This window comes from Xiphophorus maculatus, chromosome 1, assembly GCF_002775205.1.
Source record: "Xiphophorus maculatus strain JP 163 A chromosome 1, X_maculatus-5.0-male, whole genome shotgun sequence".
Lineage (NCBI taxonomy): Eukaryota > Metazoa > Chordata > Actinopteri > Cyprinodontiformes > Poeciliidae > Xiphophorus > Xiphophorus maculatus.
The window spans coordinates 28,730,201-28,751,110 of NC_036443.1; the positions used below are offsets into that span (position 1 = coordinate 28,730,201).

At 34.8% G+C, this 20,910-nt stretch overlaps 3 protein-coding genes across 7 annotated transcripts; all 3 read right to left on the bottom strand.

Annotated features, from left to right (window-relative positions):
- Positions 1–3,449: 3,449 nt before the first annotated feature.
- LOC111608107 lies at positions 3,450–6,128 on the bottom strand. 2 transcript variants are annotated; one of them, XM_023330788.1, is made up of 6 exons: positions 6,030–6,128; positions 4,718–5,038; positions 4,468–4,524; positions 4,282–4,383; positions 4,176–4,213; positions 3,450–4,077 (listed from the first exon to the last, which is right to left on the bottom strand). In XM_023330788.1, exons 1-6 carry the CDS (start codon positions 6,067–6,069, stop codon positions 4,030–4,032), a joined length of 606 nt encoding a protein of 201 aa, XP_023186556.1. In that variant the 5' UTR covers positions 6,070–6,128; the 3' UTR covers positions 3,450–4,029. The 2 variants fall into 2 exon arrangements, with proteins under 2 accessions (XP_023186556.1, XP_023186562.1); XM_023330794.1 differs by having other exon boundaries at positions 6,026–6,128.
- A 741-nt stretch (positions 6,129–6,869) lies between these two features.
- Positions 6,870–11,261, bottom strand: LOC111608647. The gene is made up of 7 exons (XM_023334147.1): positions 11,218–11,261; positions 10,144–10,206; positions 9,880–9,975; positions 9,532–9,717; positions 9,227–9,328; positions 7,954–7,991; positions 6,870–7,580 (listed from the first exon to the last, which is right to left on the bottom strand). The coding sequence occupies exons 1-7, from the start codon at positions 11,255–11,257 to the stop codon at positions 7,404–7,406; spliced, it is 702 nt and encodes a 233-aa protein (XP_023189915.1). The 5' UTR covers positions 11,258–11,261; the 3' UTR covers positions 6,870–7,403.
- Positions 11,262–11,901: 640 nt separating this feature from the next.
- Positions 11,902–15,970, bottom strand: LOC111608658 (natural cytotoxicity triggering receptor 2-like). 4 transcript variants are annotated; one of them, XM_023334398.1, is made up of 5 exons: positions 15,839–15,970; positions 13,666–13,992; positions 13,379–13,507; positions 12,633–12,734; positions 11,902–12,564 (listed from the first exon to the last, which is right to left on the bottom strand). In XM_023334398.1, exons 1-5 carry the CDS (start codon positions 15,876–15,878, stop codon positions 12,512–12,514), a joined length of 651 nt encoding a protein of 216 aa, XP_023190166.1. In that variant the 5' UTR covers positions 15,879–15,970; the 3' UTR covers positions 11,902–12,511. The 4 variants fall into 4 exon arrangements, with proteins under 4 accessions (XP_023190166.1, XP_023190062.1, XP_023190116.1 ...); XM_023334294.1 differs by having other exon boundaries at positions 13,666–13,995; XM_023334348.1 differs by having other exon boundaries at positions 14,702–15,970.
- Between the last annotated feature and the right edge of the window lie 4,940 nt (positions 15,971–20,910).

Below are 20,910 nucleotides of genomic sequence, written 5' to 3' on the forward strand. Positions count from 1 at the left end.
TTACTGCTAACGAATAAGACTGGATTTCTTAAAACTCAAAATGTTTCATTTCACAAATTCTGCAGTCCAGATTTATCATTTAAATAGAAACTGATGCTGAAATTAAAAGATGAGAAGTAAAAAAGCTGAAGCACAAACACAGAAAACATCACAATGATCTTCAGATACTTTTACACACGCACAGATATTTTGAGACTATTTTCACTCCATACCCCTCAGCCTGTTGGAGGAAACGACTAAGAGTTTATTTTACGGCGTCCCCTAGTGGACAGAGTGGGTTTTTTCTCTCTGCTTTTGCCTTCCCTTGCAATAAATTAGCAATCTCTATTTTATACAAAGTCACAGTGATTACAAACTTAAAACCGCAAATACCTTTAAAGTTCCTCAGTGAAAAAGTGTTTATACATTCTTAACCGTAACTATTTTTGTCACCTTCTAGACCATAAGGCCGCATTAATAGAACTTTTAAAGTAACATTTGTGTTACAAAGGTTTAGAAAAACACAGACTGCATAAAAGTAGGTGGCCTTATTGTCATGTTCCGTGTTTTTCTGTGTGTTTATTTCAAGTTTTCTGTGTCTCCGTGTTGTCCTGTTCTCCCCTCGATTACTCCCAGGTGTGTCTCATTCCCTGATTACCCTCCTGTGTATTTAGTGTCTCTGTGTCTCTGCCGGGTCCTCGTCTAATGTGCGCTCAGTCCTTCGTGTGTCCAGTCGTAAACCAGTTGCTTCCGGCGTTGAGCCCTGGCCTCCGCTCAGCCGTGCTGCCTGTGTTATTGGACTGTTTTTGGACTGACGTTTATTTTTCATTAAAACAACCATCATTCATCTCATCTGTGTCTTCTGCGTCTGCCTCACCACCGCATTACATGACACTTCTTCATTTTCACAGCAACACAAACAGATCTTGTATTTGCTGCATGCAAGAAAAACACACTGACTGGTCTGGTTTTGCTTGCTGTTTGTAATTTATTGTCACCTTCTTTGATGTGTGTACGTGGAAATGCGAGTAAGTAATGTTGGAAGATAATGACATTGTTTATACATTAGAGTATTTCAGTTTTTGCCTTTAATGCACGTAAGAGCTACACAAGGTGGGTATTTTCGTGTCGTGTATTTATTTAGAAACAGGATGTTTGTAACCATTAATATTGCAGTTGTTTAGTATGTGTGATATTATTTTAGTCATTTTGTTTGGGAATTATTTGGACACTGACGTTGTATTGATGTTTGTCTTTTCTAGAACCACACAGTTACGTCAAATTAAGAAATAAACAGCAAGTGCAAGTTAAACCCACTGGAGTTCTAACCGGACTCACCACAGTGATCTGAACATTTCCACTAGCAATTACAATCCCTAACTTTTAAGAACCAACACACAGCTCATTGACTGCTGCCATTTTACACCAGCTCATACTGCCAGATCTAACTCTAGACTGCCACCTTCAGGCTTCTCGTGATCAGTTAATAACAGTTTCCAGTTTTATTTCTCCCCTCTGTGGGCTGCCACCTTATCGTGGTGGAGGGGTTTGAGTGTCCCAGAGATCCTAGGAGCTGTCAGGGGCTTCATGAATCTGGATGGGGTCTGCTGTGTCAAACGGCTCCTAGCTGAGGGATCCGGACCAAGAGCAGCCTGAAGACAACTATGAAATATAGACAGATGTCAAGGTTTATGAGGTGAGATATGATAATAAACTATGAACTGAATTTAAAGAATTAAGACCAAATTAAACTAAATAATAAACAAATTATGAAAACCAAAAACTACAAACACTTGCAGATCATGACTTATTGTTTTATTGTTGTGCTCTATTGATGGAAAGTCTGTTGACAGTTAAATATTCACTCTGCTTAGACTTTCCTCATTTTTTAGATGTTCCCTGTTAGTTTAATCTGATAACAGAACATTTAGTTGCTTTTGGTTTTTATTTGCAGATAAATGACGGAGGAGTTTCAAAGAAACTGTCGACTTCTTCAGGACCTTCAGTGAAAACTGACCCATGTGGTCACATGACTGCTGGGTGAGTAACAGCGAAACGATGCATGTTTTCTGTAACCAGAATACTTCAGTAGTGCCTCCAATAGTATAAATTTATGCTCTAAAATTGAGTCACAAATCAAAATATTGATACTTTTGATACCTCAGGTATTTCAGGTAGTGTATACCGTTAACAAAAACACAGTAATTTGTAAGAGTGATGTGGCTCTGCTGCTCAGCTCAGTCAGTTACTTGATAAAAATAAATGCATTTCACAATTAAAATGTTGAAATGTAAGTGTTTTTTCTATCTTATATTAAGTAAACATTATAGATAAATAAAATGTAAGTAATGCAATGAAATGCAGGTATTGACAAACTTCAGTTATTTAAATATTTTACTGCGTATTTCAATTTGAGTCTGTTTGAGCATTATAAAACTGCAATACTTTGAGATTCGCTAAACATATCTGGATTTACATTAACTGTATCAGAATTGGATCGGTATCGCTGATACCCGCATCAGCTGTCGAACATCGCTATTTAAATATGGAGCGATAACGGAAGTGAGGAGGAAGGGAAAAAGTTTCTTACAGGATTTGGTTCATTTGATAAAACAGAATATTAGGGCAACACTAGAAAAAATAAAACTGAGAATTGAGAATAAAGTCACAAAATGATGATAAACTGGCACAAGAATAAAGTCTTAGTATTATGAGAATAAAGTAGTGATAATGAGAATAGTCATGTTTCAGAAGAGATGTTATAAAATTACAAGAATAAAATCAAAATGAGAATTAGAATATTTTAGTATTATGAGAATAGTCGAAATGAGAAAATTACAAGAATAAAGTGATATTACAAAGATAAAGTCGTAATATAAATATTTTTGTAATACTATGACTCTCATACAACTTTCTTCTCATTATGACTTCTTGTAATTTAATTTCTTTAATCAGCATGGCCCTAATACTTTTTAGTTTGACCCAGTTCAGTGTGAAAGTGAATAGTAGCTGGAAATATAACAAATGTTTAGTTTTGGTTCCCAATCGAACTGAATCTACCAGGTTATCAGGTGTGAGAAAAAACCTCCACATTCTCATGAGCCAAGGTTTCTAAACTTATCCTCATTTACTCCTCAGCGGAAACACAAACATATTTACACTGAAGGACAATGAGAGAATGACATGAATGCATCAGTGAAGGAATCACAGTATTTTGGATTTTCTGCAGGTTTAACGATAAAAGTAAAACTGAAGGAGTCCATGCAGAACTTCAGGTGCCATTCCTGCTGTGTGTTTCCTGCTGGAGAGACTCTTGGTGTGCCTGTTGAAACATGCAGTCTGAAGACGGTTCTGTCACTTTTTAAGGGAGACATAAAGCTGGGCATGGGGCATAAATCAGCTCCATATCAAATCAGCCAAAGCGAAAGTATGAAAGAATATATAAACTTTATTTTTTTAGTTTTTCCTCTCAAACTGATGTTACATCCTCTATATTGTTGTTTTTTCCACAGTAGAAAATTCACATTCATCGCAATATTCAACATAGACTATGGAATATAAACAAATGAACAAAATGGGGTCCTAAAAATCTCAAATGATGATTTTTTTATTTAAAAATCTTAGAAATGTTAAATCTATATTTGTGTTCTAAGTTATAAAAATCATCCTTTTTATGTTTGTAGGTTTTATTGTTTCATCCAAATCTAAATTATTCTGACCTTTATTTGATACTTTTGTCTTATTTAAGGTCTTATCCTCATATTTTTAATGCTAACGTAGAAAATTGAATTTATTAAAATACAAAATATTTGCTTATTTACAGGAGTTTATTAAAAAAACATCTTTACAACACGGTAATTAGATTATCTTTCAAACATCTTCTGTAACATTCAATGAAGAAACATTTTTTAGCCAAGTGGCAAAACTCCTTTATAATGTGTAGAAACGTTCCTGTATCTTTGACATTCAGTTATTTTCTAGTGAAAATATGAGACTAAATGTTTTTTTGAGATTAATTCAGGAATAAACAGGAATTATTTCATCAGCAGATTAATTGTTCTGTCTGTCCTCTGGGTTTTCCTCTCTCTCTGGGTTGATCTGCAGGAAGAAGAAGAAGTGTTTAATTAATTTATTTTTATTAAAGGAGGTTAGAAACTCTAATCAAACTCAGGTGTTTTATAAATATTCAAACTGACCTGAGAGACGGCAGCGTTCCCAGTCTCCCCAGCAGAATCTGAAAAACATTCAGATCAGAGAAATGAAACGTCTGATTTACAGAAAACTCATCGTTTATTTTCTCACCTTTGCTTTTCGTGGTTCTCTTCTTCCAACAGGAAATCATCAAAGGTGTCGATAACAAGATGATCTTGGCGACCAGAGACAGAATCAGATAAAGCTGCAGACCTGCAGGAGAGTTAAAGAGAGAACAGCTTGGTTGGATCAGGTTGGAAAATGTGACTCTTGAGACAAACGAAGGTAAACAGATACCTTTGTTCATTGTTAATGGAAAAGTCTTCAGGGTCCAGTTTGGTTCTGAAGTTGTAGCTGTGAGAAATTAAACATTCATGATACCAATGAAGATGTTTTTCTGTGTGAGTCTCAGTTTGAACATGTTGGATGATTTGATCAGTTAAAAACATCTGAACTCAGATTTAAACCCAGTTTTGGATCAGAAGCTGTCAGTGAGCAGAGTTTACTTTCAGAAACATGGAGGAACATTTTCAGGAGAGAAACTCACCTTCAGTCACATCCAGATAAAATTCATAATCTTGAGATCGGTCTTTACCAAAACCACATCGGTACCGTCCTGAATCAGATCGTTTCACCTCTGAGATTCTCACATGGAGAAAAGCTGAAGTATAATGTGTTTCATAGGAAGTGCTGTATCTGCCTTTCTTAGTGCTGCCTTCTGTTGTGTTAATCAGAATATTTTCTCCTTCACAGTTTTCCTTACAGAAGATTATCGGATTTCCATTGAAATTAAATTTACATTCAACTCTGATGTTTTCTCCTTCCATTCCTGCATAAGTTTCTGCAGCGTCTCCATCCTGCAGAGCAGCTGAGAAGATAAACAGTCAGTAATTACTGTGATATTCAGCAGCTTGAAGAGAAAATATGTTTTATAAATATAACCAAAGATGTGAGAATAAGTTAACATTGATTCCAACATTTTAAACTAATTCTATTAAATTCCCCAAACATTTATGTTGCACATCAACCTTCTGGTTTCTTTGTTCCACCTGGTTAAATCTTCATTGGAGAAGCAACTCAAAACTTGTTTAAGAGCTAAAAAGTTAACATCATTTAGTTTTTATTTTTATATTTTTAGAGCACATCTCCGTTCTGCACATTTATTACTGCATCTGTGATAAAATTTTGGTTTTGCGTAACTTTGTTGTTTCCGTTTATTCTCCTTTTCAACGTCTTTAAATTTATGACGAAAAATATATTTTTCTAGTTCTCTAAAGCAACAAACTCTGAGATCAAGACAAAACAGAACGTTTTGTTTATTTAAATCTGCATTTTAACAACTACCAGATGGTTAGTTTGCTGTTTTTGTTCTGAAATAATTTGACTTTGCGTCCAGAAAGGAAACTGTGCAAATTAGTGATTTGAAAAGCTTAAAATAACTCAATTAACGTTGGAATTTTTTTTTTTTTTCTCGGAAGAGTTTTTGCGGCGCTAGTGGCTCGTATTTTTTCTACAGTAGGCAGACAAGAAGGAGGGTGAGGAGGGGGAGACATGCGGTAAAGGTCGTCGGGACCGGGAGTCGAAACCGCGACGTCCGCGTTGAGGACTAAGGCCTCTAGACGTGGGGCGTGCTAACCCCCTGCGCCACCACAGCACGCCCCAAGAAGTTTATTTATACTTGAGCAGATCAACATCTGTTACCACAGAAACTAACAGGATGCAGGAGAGATAATTACACAGAAACAGAGTCGGCTTCAAACTTTTCAACCAAGTTGAAATTCTCCCTGGTTTCAGTGAGGAACTGAAAGGATGAAGGACTGAGAGCAGAGAAACTGATATAAATAAAATAACGTACTCACTGAGGAAGAGGAGGCAGGTCAGAGTGAGACAGACCTTCATCCTGAGCTGCTGATGGTTTCTAACTCTGCTTCTCTTCCTGCTTCACTGATAAACCAGGAACTTCTCTGCAAGATGCAGTTCCTCCTCTGAACACTAGAGGTCACTCTCCTCATAATTTACTGCTAACGAATAAGACTGGATTTCTTAAAACTCAAAATGTTTCATTTCACAAATTCTGCAGTCCAGATTTATCCTTTAAATAGAAACTGATGCTGAGATTAAAAGATGAGAAGTAAAAAAAGCTGAAGCACAAACACAGAAAACATCACAATGATCTTCAAACAAACAACTTTGTATAAATGAGAGATAAACATTTATAGCCTGGTAACCATAGAAACATTACAACACTAGTTCATGTTTTAGCCGCAAGTTTCAGTTTAGCACTAATCAGAAATCATGATGCACAATTTAAACCAAAGAATTCAACTTCAACTAGTTTAGTTTACTCTGCAGGTAAATTTAGTTTATCAGCAAAATTACAGGACTTTCTGTATCCTGCAATGTGGAGAACATCTACTGTAAGAAAACATAAATATTTAATTATTTTTCTTTCCAATTATTATATTGCTCAGTCTTTGTGGCTTTTGTTTTACATATATATTTATAAAGAGATGGGCTAACTGCTCTTTTTGTTTATCTTAGCAAATAAATACTTTTATTAAGAAATATATTTACATAAACTATAAAAAGGGTGCTGTGATTACTTATAAAAATATTTAATAAAATCTGAGATCAGACCTCAAAAACTTAAAGATTAAAAGGATAAAAATAATTTTACATTAATATGTCTGCCTTTTCAGTTTACATCAAAATAGATTAACAAGAAATTTGAAGTAAAGCAATTCACATCAGTTTGTTCACATTTAAATTTACTAATAAACAACATGAACATTGAGACATTTGGTTCATCTGGAGTAACAAAAAGTAAAGTCTGCACACATCCAAGTTGAATTTAAATTATTAAATATAATCAGAAATAATGAGAAAGAATAAAAATAAAAAGAGAAAATCATTTAATTTAATAATATTCATTCTTTGCAACACAATACCCTCTGTTTTCTTTTCATTGTTAGTTCCTTGAATTTATTTTCTTTTCATTAATGTAATGTATCACATCATATATTTTCTACTTTGATATTAAATAAAAGAAATTTAATTTCCATCTCTTTTGTTACTTATAAAGATTTATGTTCTCAAGACCTGAAAGAAGAAAATTACTGGAAGTGAATTTCAGTTTCTGAACTATTTCTGCAGTTATGCATCTCATTTATAAATCAGGATGATTATTTGTAGAGAAATAAAAACAGTAACGTTTTAGCAGAGCCAGAGCAGAGCTACTGCTGTAAACTAATGTTGGAGTAAAGAGCAGAATCATCGCTGCGGTTTGCAAAGTTCATCTGGATCTCTGAGTAAGTGACGTTTTCTGCATGACCACAGGGGGCGCTGTCGGCTGAAGTAGAGGCATCTTTCAGGAAACGAACCTCAGAGTACTCTACTGCACCACCTTTAGCCTGGAAGGAAACAAGGAGAAACATTTCACTTAGCAACTTTATGTATTATCATTTTCCTTCATGTAGAAAATAATATTTGAGTCAAATAAACCATTAGGAAGACAAAATCTGTTCATTTAAATTAGCCTGAGTCAAGTTTAGATGTTGATTTACTACGTTATAATTCAAATCTACTGAAGCAGATTATGGAGGCAGAGTTGTCTTAAAATACTGTTAATATTTTACACTTATTTCATGACACCGTGATATTTTATTTTTGTTGTTTTCACAAGTTGATTTTCTCAAATTTTACTAAGATTTTAAACAACAGTTTCCTGTTAGGCTGTTGAAATGCTTCCTCCTTTATTCCTTCCTTTATATTTTCTTTAGTTACCTGGAAGTTTTTGCTGTTTTCTGTTTCTCCTGAAGAACCTGAAAAACATGCAGTTCAGTAAATATGACAATAGATTTTCTAATGTGAAACATTTTTAGCATCTTATAAGTAACATATAATACAGTAGAAAATGCATTTAGTTACTTTAATGGTTTGTAACATTGTAGTTGTTATATTACAAAATTAATTGAATTAATAACTCGTTTATTCAAATTAGCCTTTGAATATAAATACAAAAAGAAGTAAATACTTTCCAAAAAACAAAAAAACCTTCAGACTAGCCCACTGGGAATTGCCCCAGTTTTCCCGATTAGCCAATCTGAGCTTCGCTCCGCCAGAACATTTCATATTTCACAATAAAAATAGAGCTGGAGCTGAAAGATCTCTTGTGAAATGGTGTCCAAACTTTTAGCAGACTGATGTTTCCTCACTGACTCTCTGCATCAGGGTCAGAAATGATGCAGCAACTTTCAGTGTTGAAAGGGAAGCATTGAGTTTATTTCATATTTGACATTTTCACAACATTACAGACACTTTGTGATTATACCAACGATCACATTCAGATGGTAAAATATGGGAACTTCTGAAATAATGAAATAAAGAACATTTTCCAACAGTGGAGAATCATTTACAGCCTCTTCTTGAATTATTCTTAAAAAATAAAGTTTCAGGTAAAAATTTTCTTTTTCATTGTAGACATTAATAAATGTGCTACAACAATTTATTATATTTATTCATATAATTTTGTTACTAATTCAAATCTTGATAAGATTTACTTTAAATATGGATAGTTTATAACCAGTAGAGGTCGAAATTATTCATATCCCTGGCAGATTTAGTTTTAAAGTATCCTTTAAATTTGACCAACATGTTTCTTAAGACTGAAAGTAATTTTAACATTTTGGAAAAATCTGAAGGAAGCTAAAGATTAGGGTGATGGATAGGAGGCGTTCCGTCCTCAAAGACTTGGAGATCATCAACAAGAAAAAATATTGAAATATCAGCGGAAACTTGAAACAGCTGTTGAGAAATTATAAGAAATAATTGATTGCTGTAATGTCAGCAAAGATATGAATGCATGAATATGTTTTAGAAGTCCATTTTCATGCTAAAACTGCAAAAGAAATAAAGAAAATTGGTTATTTTGATAAAGTTTCCCCTGATAGTTGTTAATTTAGTGGGCTGGTGACTAAATGACTTTAACCTTGTGATGTGTATTATTTTTTCTATAGGTTAGTTTTCAGTAATATTTCACCCTCATCCTGTAACTCACCTTTCTGTTGACTGAAGTTTTTCCTCTTGAAGAAAATCAGCAGAGCTGCAGCTAAAGAGACGATCAGGACGACCAGAACCAGACCCACATAAAGCAGCGGACCTGCAGGGATGATCAGAGTTTATCTCAGTTTATTCTGAGTCAAAGAATCTCCAACAAAATGTTTTAATAGTTTGATTATTTGTAAACTTGTAATCATGCTGAATTGTGTAGTTCTTTCATGTAACTGCTCTGAGTCTCACTGATGAACAAAGTTGGATTTCAGCAAAACCAAATGATCTAATAAACATAAACAGATGATGAACCTGGAGCTGCAGCTGGTTTCTCAGAGAGTTTGATGGTTTCAGATGGAGAAGGAGAGAAACTCTGACTCTGAGTTGTTGTTGCTGTTGCTGCTGCTGTTGTTGTTTTTATTGTTGTTTTTGTGGAGGTTGCTGGGATAAAAGTTGATTCTATAAAAGGTCTCGGAGTCCATTTTGGTTTTGAAGAATCTGAAGAAGTGAGAATTAAACAGAACCACAAGTGAGGTTAAATTTTTAAGTTTTCAAAATTTTACGATTGATGCGTCTTCATGAGTTGCGGTTTGAAAATGTTGGCCTTTTAAAGTTGGTCTGGTGACAACTTGAACTAAAATTTCAGTTCAGAAAACTCACCTTCAATCACAACAAGATCAAAATCATCGTATAGAGTTCCATGTAAGGTTTCATCGGAGCGACACCGGTACCGTCCTGAGTCTGACGGTTTCAGATCTGTGATCCACACATACAGAAAATCAGATGAAAAAATATTTCTTCTTTCATATCTGATGCTGAATCTGCCGTTCTCATCCCTGTCTTCAGTTGTTTCAATGAGAATATTTTCTCCTTCACAGGTTTCCTTACAAAGGAACCTTTTCTCTCCAGAGTAACCAAATTTACATCTAACTGTGATGTTTCCTCCTTCCTTTCCTCTGTAGGTTCCTAGGGTTTCTCCATCCAGAGCTGCTGAGGAGAAAAACAGTCAGTAGTTACTGTCACTGTGAAATATAATATTGTTTAAATACAGAATAAATGTTAATTTAACCTTTTTAATTTCATAAATTCTCTAAATATTTTCTGGTTTCTTTATGACGGCTGAAAAAATCTCCAGAGAGGAAATTTGTAAAATCTCAGTAAAGCTTTGGATAAAACTGTTTTCTCTGTTTTATGTCTCTAAGGAGAGTTTGAGTGTTGCTGGTCGATTACTTCTGCTCTCAATTTCCTCTTCAGGTGTTTTAAAAATTATGAAACAAACAGCTGTTTCCTGTAGTTCTTTAACTAGATGAGCTGTAGAAAACCAATAAGTGACCAACAGAGCATGAACTACATGGGAAGTAAGTTTTGTTTATCTAATTATAAATCTGAACAAATTTCATTTGGCATTTTGTGTGAATAAAATCAGAGTTTACATCCTCAATTTTAATATCAGCATACTTAACCACAAAATAAAACTGAGGAAAAACTCAAAAAAAAAATTTAAATTGAGAAGACATCCAGAAATGACTGTAAAACTTTTCAGTTTCTTTCAATGATCTATGAAACACCATTGAAAGTCTTTTTCTTTTTCTCTTTTTTTACTCTAGGTTTTGTAGCAAACTGCAAGTTCTCCAAAGCAACAGATTGTGAGCTCAAGATAAAACTTTTGGTTATTTATATCTGCATTACAACAACTGATAGATGGTTAGTTTTCTGCTTTTTTCCCAAAATAATCTGTTTTTGCCCCCTTTATTTTTGATACATTCATGCATAATTCATTTGTCAAATCACAAATAAATGAGTGATTTGACAAAGTTAGAATAATTAAACGAAATGTTTAAATTAACCATTTCTATTTAAACTGACCTTTAAAACAGAAACCAACAAAGAAAACCAGAGAAACTGAATCGGCTTCAAACCTTTCAACATAGAAAAACCTGTGAGGAACTGAAAGGACTGAAAGCAGAGAAACTGCTATAAATAAAATAACGTACTCACTGAGGAGGAAGAGGCAGATCAGAGTGAGACAGACCTTCATCCTGAGCTGCTGATGGTTTCTAACTCTGCTTCTCTTCCTGCTTCGCTGATAAACCAGAAACTTCTCTGCAGGATGCAGTTCCTCCTCTGAACACTAGAGGTCACAATCCTCCTACTTCTACTGCAAAGTTAAAGTTTATGTAGATTATTGCTGATCAGATGAAACAGTTTGCTTCTCATGTAGGACTTCACTAACTGTTTTAATTAAATAAAATAATTCTATATTAAAAAAAACATTAGATTAGGTTAAAATGTTAATATTTTAGAACATTACAACATTAATTAGTTGACTGTGCCTCTAAACATCCAAACTGATGGTTCAAAGGGAAACAGATGACCTTATTTATCACTTTATCACTATAAATGTAGGTTTTATAACATGGTTGTTTGTGATATTTAGGTAAAGATTTTAGAAATGCAAATCTATATTTGTGTTATAAGTAATAAATATAATTGTTATTTTTGCAGGTTTCATTCTTCAATAAAAATCTAAATGATTCCAATTTGGATTATATTCCTTTGTCTGATTTAAAGTGCAATGTGTCCCTAAAATCTGTCAAAGTCTAATTCTGACATGTGAAGTTGTGCTGAAATGGATAATACCAAACAGGCAATATATTAAGTTTTTATTAATATAGAAATAAAATGGAACGTTTTCCAAACATAGTCATGTAACATTGGGATTATAAGAATGAAAACAAATTTTATTAAACAGGAAATGTTTTTTTAAAACATCACATTTTCTCTAAAAGAGCAGTAATACACTGAAAAATACCTCACAAAATTAAATTGATGTAAACACTTTAAACGCATAACTTCTTCAACCACAGGTGGAAAAATATTCATGTTGAATAATAACAAAAAGATTTATTTGCTTCATTGCTAAACTTGTTCAAAAGGATATTTAAAACTGAGAAAAAGCAAAAAGCAGAGAAATGTCATCATAAAGAACCAATATATATCACAGGGGAACAATAAATCAAACAAAAGAGGCAAAAATATAAATGGAGAACATGAAAACATTTACATACTTAAAATATGTTAAATAAAACATTAAAACGGTCACAGCACAGTGATTAGATCATCTTTCAAAGTTATGCAACACTGAGGAACAATTTTTAGACAGGAAATAGAGCTTATTTCAACATTTAGGTTCTCTATGAAACTGTGCAATATGATTCATTTTGATTATTTTATTGTGAAAACATGAGACTAACCGTTCTTCATCTGTACTTTGAGCTGTGATTGTTTCAGTTCAGGAATAAACTGTAAATATTTTTTCTGCGTTCTCAGTTTCCACAGCAGAATCTGAAAAACATTCAGATCAGAGATCAAACTTCTGATTTACAGACACAACTTATTCTGTGTTTTCTCACCTTTGCTTTTCGTGGTTCTCCTCTTCCAGCAGAAAATCACCAAAGGTGTCGATAACAAGATGATCTTGACGACCAGAGACAGAATCACATAAAGCTGCAGACCTGCAGGAGATTTAAAGAGAGAACAGCTTGGTTTGATCAGGACAAAGTGAAAAATGTGGCTCTTCTGATATAAACAGCTGATGATCTTCATCTTTGTTACTGTTTGTAAAAACAACATTTAGATGTCGGCATCCCTGCACATTAACCTGACTCTGACATGAGAGAACATAGATGTTCATTCATGCAGTTTAATCTGTGCTCGTATAAAATAATAAATATTTAAAGTTTGCAGCACAAACATCAAACCTGCAACAGTGCAGAGGCTGGTACAATGAATTTCACAGGAATTTAAAAAATGATTCATTCTTTAGCTAAAATCATAGAAAATGGTCACAATACATGACTGATTATTAAATATTCATTTTACCTTACCGTATACAAGACAAAAATGAGATAGTGCTCCATAAAACCTCAACGCATCATGATGTGAGTCAACTGGTTTTCTGGCCCAAGACCAATAACCAACACATGAACCACAAGTAGTTTTAGTTACATTAGTTTCTGTAATTTTGTTTGTTTACTGAATGTTAAGCCTTTTATTTTTAATGGTTTCTTTACCATCTTTGAGATTCACTGATAAATTTGGACTTTAATAAACCCAAATTATCTCATCAACGTCTAATAAACATGAACAGATGATGAACCTGGAGCTGCAGCTGGTTTCTCAGTGAGTTTGATGGTTTCAGACGGAGAAGGAGAGAAACTTTGAGTTGATGTTGGGAGAAAAGTTGATCCTAGAAAAGGTCTTGGAGTCCATTTTGGTTCTGAAGAATCTGAGGATGTGAGAATGAAACAGAATCACATCCACTGAGGTTAAATTTATATTCTTCCTGTTTTTATTATTGATTTGTGTCTTCATGAGTCGCAGTTTGGAGATGATGGCTTTGTAAATCAGATATCCTGAAATCTGAGTTTAACCCAGAAAACTCACCTTCAGTCACAACAAGATCAAAATCATCGTATAGAGTTCCTTTCCATCCATCGGAGCGACACCGGTACCGTCCTGAGTCTGACGGTTTCAGATCAGTGATGCTCACATGTAGAAAATCAAATGAAAAAATATTTCTTTTTTCATATCTGATGCTGAATCTGCCTCTCTGATCTTTATCTTTAGTTGTTTCAATGAGAATATTTTTTCCTTCACAAGTTTCCTTACAAAGGAACATTTTCACTCCAAAGAAAACAAATTCACATCTAACTGTGATGTTTCCTCCTTCCTTTCCTCTGTAGTTTCCCAGAGTTTCTCCATCCTGCAGGGCTGCTGAGGAGAAAAACAGTCAGTAGTTACTGTAAGATTCAGCTGCTTGAAGAAAAAATATTTGTATGCATTTAACTGAACTGATTGTATATTATAACACAGTGGGAATATAATCACAAATTAACTTATATGTCTTAGAATAACTGCAAATTTAAATATAATTCTCTAAATAACTGGATTAATAATGTTTTGTTTTTTAATATAAAAGATCTTCATTGAAAAAGGCTGTAAATTAAAGTTTTGGTGAAAGAAATAAACATTTTTCTCTGTTTTGTTTAATTAAGAAGTGTTTCATTATTGCTGCTCTCTGAGTTACTTCTGCTCTGATGTTCCTCTTTATTTGTATTGCAACTGTTGAAACAAGCAGTTGTTTCCTCTTCGTCTTAGACTAGATGATTTTTATAAAACCAACAGTTTTCTGAAACAACAGACTCTGAGCTCTATGGGAGGCGAGTTTGATGTTTTTTATTTTAATATAAATTACTACATTCCTGTATATGTGTGAAGTTTAGATTCTGAGCTTTACAATATCAGTATTTGACCAACTTGTCAAGATAAAGTAACAGATGAAACTGGAAGAAAAGTCAGAGATCAGTTTAAAACTGTTCAAGTTAAAAATTTGTTTATTCCTCAGTTTATTCCTCACAGATAAACTGAGGATGAAGGACTGAGAGTAGAAAAACTGATATAAATAAAATAACGTACTCACTGAGGAAGAGGAGGCAGATCAAGGTGAGACAGACCTTCATCCTGAGCTGCTGATGGTTTCTAACTCTGCTTCTCTTCCTGCTTCACTGATAAACCAGGAACGTCTCTGCTGGATGCAGTTCCTCCTCTGAACACCAGAGGTCGCTCTACACCTTAAATTCAAATTATGCTCCAATAGTCAACTTTATTGTTACAAGCTAACATTTACAACTATGAGAAAATAGGATCACACTGTTTGTATTTGAAGCAAAACTTACTGCCGTTATTTTTAGAGCATTTAAATCACTTCACACCTTCAGCAGTTTGTTCCTCCAGAAAGTTTTTAATCCTAAACCAGTCGTTCCCAAACCCCGGGCCGCGGACTGGTACCGGTCCGTGGACCAGTGGTTCCCGGGCCGCACAAGAAATAATTAATTATTTCCGTCTTATGTATTATCTGAGTCTGGATGATTTTTTATTTTGAAAATCCTTTAACGTCTTGCACGCCAACATTGAGCCCACAAGCAGCAAAATGAGTCAGAAACAGATCAAATGTCTTTAGAAGACTTATCTGGAAGGGGAAAAGGCTGTATTTTAAGAGTTTAGTTGAGTTAGAAGTAATTTAGTTTTTTGTTCTTGTTTGGTTCTTTCTGTGGGTGAAACCTGTGGCTTTAAAAGCTGGGCTCTGCACTGACAAGTCACACTGAAGGTGACGGACTCTTACACTGAAGGTTCTGCTGTTTGTCTGTTTTTAATCTGCCTTGAACGTCATTTTACATATTCTGCACCTCTCCTCTTTGCTCACCTGAATAAAAACATAATAAATTTCACTGAAGTGATCTCTGGCCTTGGCCAGTCATTTTTCTTTGTCCAAGTTATAATACAACCTCGCTACAATATATATATTTTTTACAGAATAGTTGCTATCCACAGATTTAAAGTCAAATTTCTTTTTACTAAATGACCCCCAACCCAGCTGGAACTGCAAGACAAATATGAAGGAAGTTATTTTTAAACAGATCGACATCTTTTACCACAGAAACTAACAGAAACAGAGTCGTCTTAAAACATTTCAGTAAAGTAGAAAAACTTTTAAATAAACCGAAAGGATGAAGGATTGACAGCAGAGAAACTGATATAAATAAAATAATGTACTCACTGAGGAGGAAGAGGCAGATCAGAGTGAGACAGACCTTCATCCTGAGCTGCTGATTGTTTCTAACTCTGCTTCTCTTCCTGCTTCACTGATAAACCAGGAACTTCTCTGCAGGATGCAGTTCCTCCTCTGAACACCAGAGGTCACAATCCTCCTACTTCTACTGCAAAGTCAAAGTTTCTGTAGATTATTGCTGATCAGATGAAACAGTTTGCTTCTCACATAGGACTACACTAACTGTTTTAATTAAATACAATAGTTCTATATTCAAAAAACATTAGATTACGTGAAAATGTTAATATTTTAGAACTTTACAACATTAATTAGTTGACTGTGCCTCTAAACATCCAAACTGATGGTTCAAAGGGAAACAGATGACCTTATTTATCACTTTATCACTATAAATGTAGGTTTTATAACATGGTTGTTTGTGATATTTAGGTAAAGATTTTAGAAATGCAAATCTGTATTTGTGTTATAAGTATTAAATATAATTGTTATTTTTGCAGGTTTCATTTTTCAATAAAAATCTAAATGATTCCAATTTGGATTATATTCTTTTGTCTGATTTAAAGTGCAATGTGTCCCTGAAATCTGTCAAAGTCTAATTCTAACGTGAAGTTGTGCTGAAATGGATAATACCAAAAAGGCAATATATTAAGTTTTTATTAATATAGAAATAAAATGGAACGTTTTCCAAACATAGTCATGTGACATTGGGATTATAAGAATGAAAACAAATTTTATTAAACAGGAAATGTTTTTTTAAAACGTCACATTTTCTCTAAAAGGGCAGTAATACACTGAAAAATACCTCACAAAAATAAATTGATGTAAACACTTTAAATACATAACTTCTTCAACCACATTTGGAAAAATATTCCCGTTAAATAATAACAAAAGGATTTATTTGCTTCATTGCTAAACTTGTTCAAAAGGATATTTAAAACTGAGAAAAAGCAAAAAGCAGAGAAATGTCATCATAAAGAACCAATATATATCACATGGGCACAATAAATCAAACAAAAGAGGCAAAAATATAAATGGAGAACATGAAAACATTTACATACTTAAAACATGTTAAAAATAAACATTAAAACGGTCACAGCACAGTGATTAGATCATCTTTCAAACTTATGCAACACTGAATAGAGGAACAATTTTTAGACAGGAAATAGAGCTTATTTCAACATTTAGGTTCTCTATGAAACTGTGCAATATGATTCATTTTGATTATTTTATTGTGAAAACATGAGACTAACCGTTCTTCATCTGTACTTTGAGCTGTGATTGTTTCAGTTCAGGAATAAACTGTAAATATTTTTTCTGCGTTCTCAGTTTCCACAGCAGAATCTGAAAAACATTCAGATCAGAGATCAAACTTCTGATTTACAGACACAACTTATTCTGTGTTTTCTCACCTTTGCTTTTCGTGGTTCTCCTCTTCCAGCAGAAAATCACCAAAGGTGTCGATAACAAGATGATCTTGACGACCAGAGACAGAATCACATAAAGCTGCAGACCTGCAGGGGAGTTAAAGAGAGAACAGCTTGGTTTGATCAGGACAAAGTGAAAAATGTGGCTCTGCTGATATAAACAGCTGATGATCTTCATCTTTGTTACTGTTTGTAAAAACAACATTTAGATGTCGGCATCCCTGCACATTAATCTGACTCTGACATGAGAGAACATAGATGTTCATTCATGCAGTTTAATCTGTGCTAGTATAAAATAATAAATATTTAAAGTTTGCAGCACAAACATCAAACCTGCAACAGTGCAGAGGCTGGTACAATGAATTTCACAGGAATTTAAAAAATGATTCATTCTTTAGCTAAAATCGTAGAAAATGGTCACAATACATGACTGATTATTAAATATTCATTTTACCTTACCGTATACAAGACAAAAATGAGATAGTGCTCCATAAAACCTCAACGCATCATGATGTGAGTCAACTGGTTTTCTGGTCCAAGACCAATAACCAACACATGAACCACAAGTAGTTTTAGTTACATTAGTTTCTGTAATTTTGTTTGTTTATTGAATGTTAAGCCTTTTATTTTTATTGGTTTCTTTACCATCTTTGAGATTCACTGATAAATTTGGACTTTAATAAACCCAAATCGTCTCATTAACGTCTAATAAACATGAACAGATGATGAACCTGGAGCTGCAGCTGGTTTCTCAGGGAGTTTGATGGTTTCAGATGGAGAAAGAGAGAAACTCTGAGTTGATGTTGGGAGAAAAGTTGATCCTAGAAAAGGTCTTGGAGTCCATTTTGGTTCTGAAGAATCTGAGGATGTGAGAATGAAATAGAATCACATCCACTGAGGTTAAATTTATATTCTTCCTGTTTTTATTATTGATTTGTGTCTTCATGAGTCGCAGTTTGGAGATGATGGCTTTGTAAATCAGATATCCTGAAATCTGAGTTTAACCCAGAAAACTCACCTTTAGTCACAACAAGATAAAAATCATCGTATAGAGTTCCATCAATGGTTTCATCGGAGCGACACCGGTACCGTCCTGAGTCTGATGGTTTCAGATCAGTGATGCTCACATGTAGAAAATCAAATGAAAAAATATTTCTTTTTTCATATCTGATGCTGAATCTGCCTCTCTGATCTGTATCTTCAGTTGTTTCAATGAGAATATTTTTTCCTTCACAAGTTTCCTTGCAAAGGAACATTTTCTCTCCATAGAAACTAAATTCACATCTAACTGTGATGTTTCCTCCTTCCTTTCCTCTTGTTAAGGAAATATGATTATTTTTAATGCTTAATACAGTTAATCTTAAAAGGTATATGGAACACTCTTATTTTGAACGAGGTTGTGTTAAGCATTTAAAATTAAACCAGATGGGTAAGCATTCAGAGACACAGGAACCAAATGCTGATTGGGGGAGATCTCTCGGTGGGACCCCCACTGTGAGGCCAGGCCACAGGCGAAGCCATAAAATTTGCATTTTCCTTGGGAGACAGAGATTTTAGATTTCTCAGGTATCTGTGAGGTCTTATCTCAGGTCGTTCTGTACTCAGAATGACCGAGGGAGCCACGGGGGGTCAGGGCCAGCTATCCGCTCTTTTGTTTAGGTAGAAGGCAGATGGCCCTTTGATCTTGGCCGTAGATTGAGGGGAGTTCCAAGTCTCTCTGGGAACTTCCAGTTGGTCAACAAGAGGAACGCCTTGGCTGCATATATTAAATAGGGAAACTCCTCTTCTGTTTAAAAATTCCAGGCCAGAAAACGGAGTTAGAGTTTTTTTCCATCTTTTTACTCCACGCGGGCGCCTTTGTCTGTCTCTGTGTTCGTTTGTCTTCCCTTTGTGTGTTTTTTATTTTTATGAGAAAATGCATATCTCTGTTCCTCTGCAGCTTTGTTGTCGATTGCTTAGTATGAGATTAAACTCCGTGATCTGTGACGTCAACACGTTTTGTTGTTGTTTCGTTTTAGCAGCACGCGGTTGCGGGTCGCTCATGGAGAACGCCGCTCGCCGGTCCCGGGCAAAATTAAAAGAGGAGGAAGGACCCAAAGGTTTTGTCCAAAGCTAGCATTAAATGTCTCTCTTTTTTAATAATTGGGGGCTTCGTCCGGTTCTGAAATCTTGGCGGGCGGATCGGCCTGTTTCGGCTCGACGGCTTGATGCGGTAAGATACTAGTTGATTATTTTTTTTTTGGTCGTCTGTGGTCGGGCCGGAGTGGATTGTCGCAGCCAGCTGCAGCTGCTCGGAGTTTCGAAACTGCGGAGGTATACAGATTGTTTCTAAAAGATTTTGTTGTTTAGAAATTGAATTAAAAGGCTGGAACGTTTGTCTGTGGTAGACTTTGACGAATAGTGTGTGGTACACTTGCAGAACAGGGGACCGTGGCGGGTTCAGACGGAGGGTTTTGCGCTGCCTCCGCCGTAAAAAGGCTGGGTTTTCTTAGTTTATGTTCTTTTTCCCTGGAGATTCATGACTGTGCTCCTTAAAGAAAGGAATTTAGCGATTGTGTATTTAAAATAGCCTGGGGTAGGCTTTAGATTTTTGAGAAATAGTCTGAGGTAGACTGTTAAGGAATCAAGTGAAAATAGTCTGGGGTAGACTTTAATATGGTGCATCTTTTATTTTTTTAGCCGGCATTTTATTTTTATTTTTTCCCTTTGTCTCTTACGTTTGTTTGTAACTGTGTTTGTGTTCTCTGTATTTTTTGTGCGTGGTGATTTGTGTGCGGGCTGCCGTAGAAGTGTGTGTGTCTGTGTGTTTGCGTGTGTCTGTGCGTGTGTATGCGTTAATTGCTTTGTGTGGAACGTTGTGTTTGAAAAGCGCTGTTTGCGTGAATGTGAGTTGCTTTTCCTGCGTTTTATTGTAAAGTTATTATGGACACTGAGTTGCGACACGTGGTATACGCTATTTTATGGTCGGGTTCGTTGAAGAATCTTGACGGGGAAAGTAGAACGATGGCGAAAACGTGGTCGTTTAGTTTAAAACATAAATAAATAAATAAAATAAATAGGAGTTCAGTACATAGAACTGGTACCAGAAAACAAAATTATTGGTTGTGGTTTGATTTTAACATAACTTTGAGATGTCTCTCTTTTTAAACGTGCACGGGGAATTAAAAGGTTCCTGACGATTGGACTTTAAAATTAATTAAATTGACACATGAAAATATATTAATAAAACATTGGACAATTTCTGAAGCTTCAGTAAATTTGATATAAATTACAGTAAAATTTGATAGAATAATGACCTCAGACTGACATTTGGGGACTGATGAAATTCTGACTGACTATAAACCTGGCCAGATGTGTTGTGTTCTGTGTTTTTGTAATGTGCTTTGTGTTTTGTATTGTGTTGCAATGCATGTTGGTGTGAAAGATTGTGTGATTGGAGATAAAATACCACTTTGTATTTTATGTCATATAAATACAACGAGAAGGTAAACAGCACCTCTGTCAGCAGATGCCATAGGCAAGAATTTCTCACTTGGCACGCCAAGTTGAAGTAGAAATTACTCTACAGAGTATTTTTTAGTGCTGTCTCGTGGTGCAAAATTTCCAGTTTTTAGAACACCCTATGTGTTGAACTGGACT

What these genes read in the sequence shown, in the direction of transcription:
- LOC111608107 (XM_023330788.1), bottom strand. Translation starts at nt 6,069, where the DNA reads ATGAAGGTCTGTCTCACTCTGACCTGCCTCCTCTTCCTCA. An exon ending in GACCTGCCTCCTCTTCCTCA is followed by an intron (nt 5,039 to 6,029) that starts GTGAGTACGTTA and finishes TTATCTTCTCAG; the next exon opens with CTGCTCTGCAGGATGGAGAC. An exon ending in TTATCTGGATGTGACTGAAG is followed by an intron (nt 4,525 to 4,717) that starts GTGAGTTTCTCT and finishes AATTTCTCACAG; the next exon opens with CTACAACTTCAGAACCAAAC.
- LOC111608658 (XM_023334294.1), bottom strand. Translation starts at nt 15,878, where the DNA reads ATGAAGGTCTGTCTCACTCTGATCTGCCTCTTCCTCCTCA. An exon ending in TGATCTTGTTGTGACTGAAG is followed by an intron (nt 13,508 to 13,665) that starts GTGAGTTTTCTG and finishes TCACATCCTCAG; the next exon opens with ATTCTTCAGAACCAAAATGG. An exon ending in GAGAACCACGAAAAGCAAAG is followed by an intron (nt 12,565 to 12,632) that starts GTGAGAAAACAC and finishes AATGTTTTTCAG; the next exon opens with ATTCTGCTGTGGAAACTGAG.
- LOC111608647 (XM_023334147.1), bottom strand. Translation starts at nt 11,257, where the DNA reads ATGAAGGTCTGTCTCACTCTGATCTGCCTCTTCCTCCTCA. An exon ending in AGGAAACATCACAGTTAGAT is followed by an intron (nt 9,976 to 10,143) that starts GTAAATTTGGTT and finishes TGTGGATCACAG; the next exon opens with ATCTGAAACCGTCAGACTCA. An exon ending in GAAACCAGCTGCAGCTCCAG is followed by an intron (nt 9,329 to 9,531) that starts GTTCATCATCTG and finishes TCATCCCTGCAG; the next exon opens with GTCCGCTGCTTTATGTGGGT.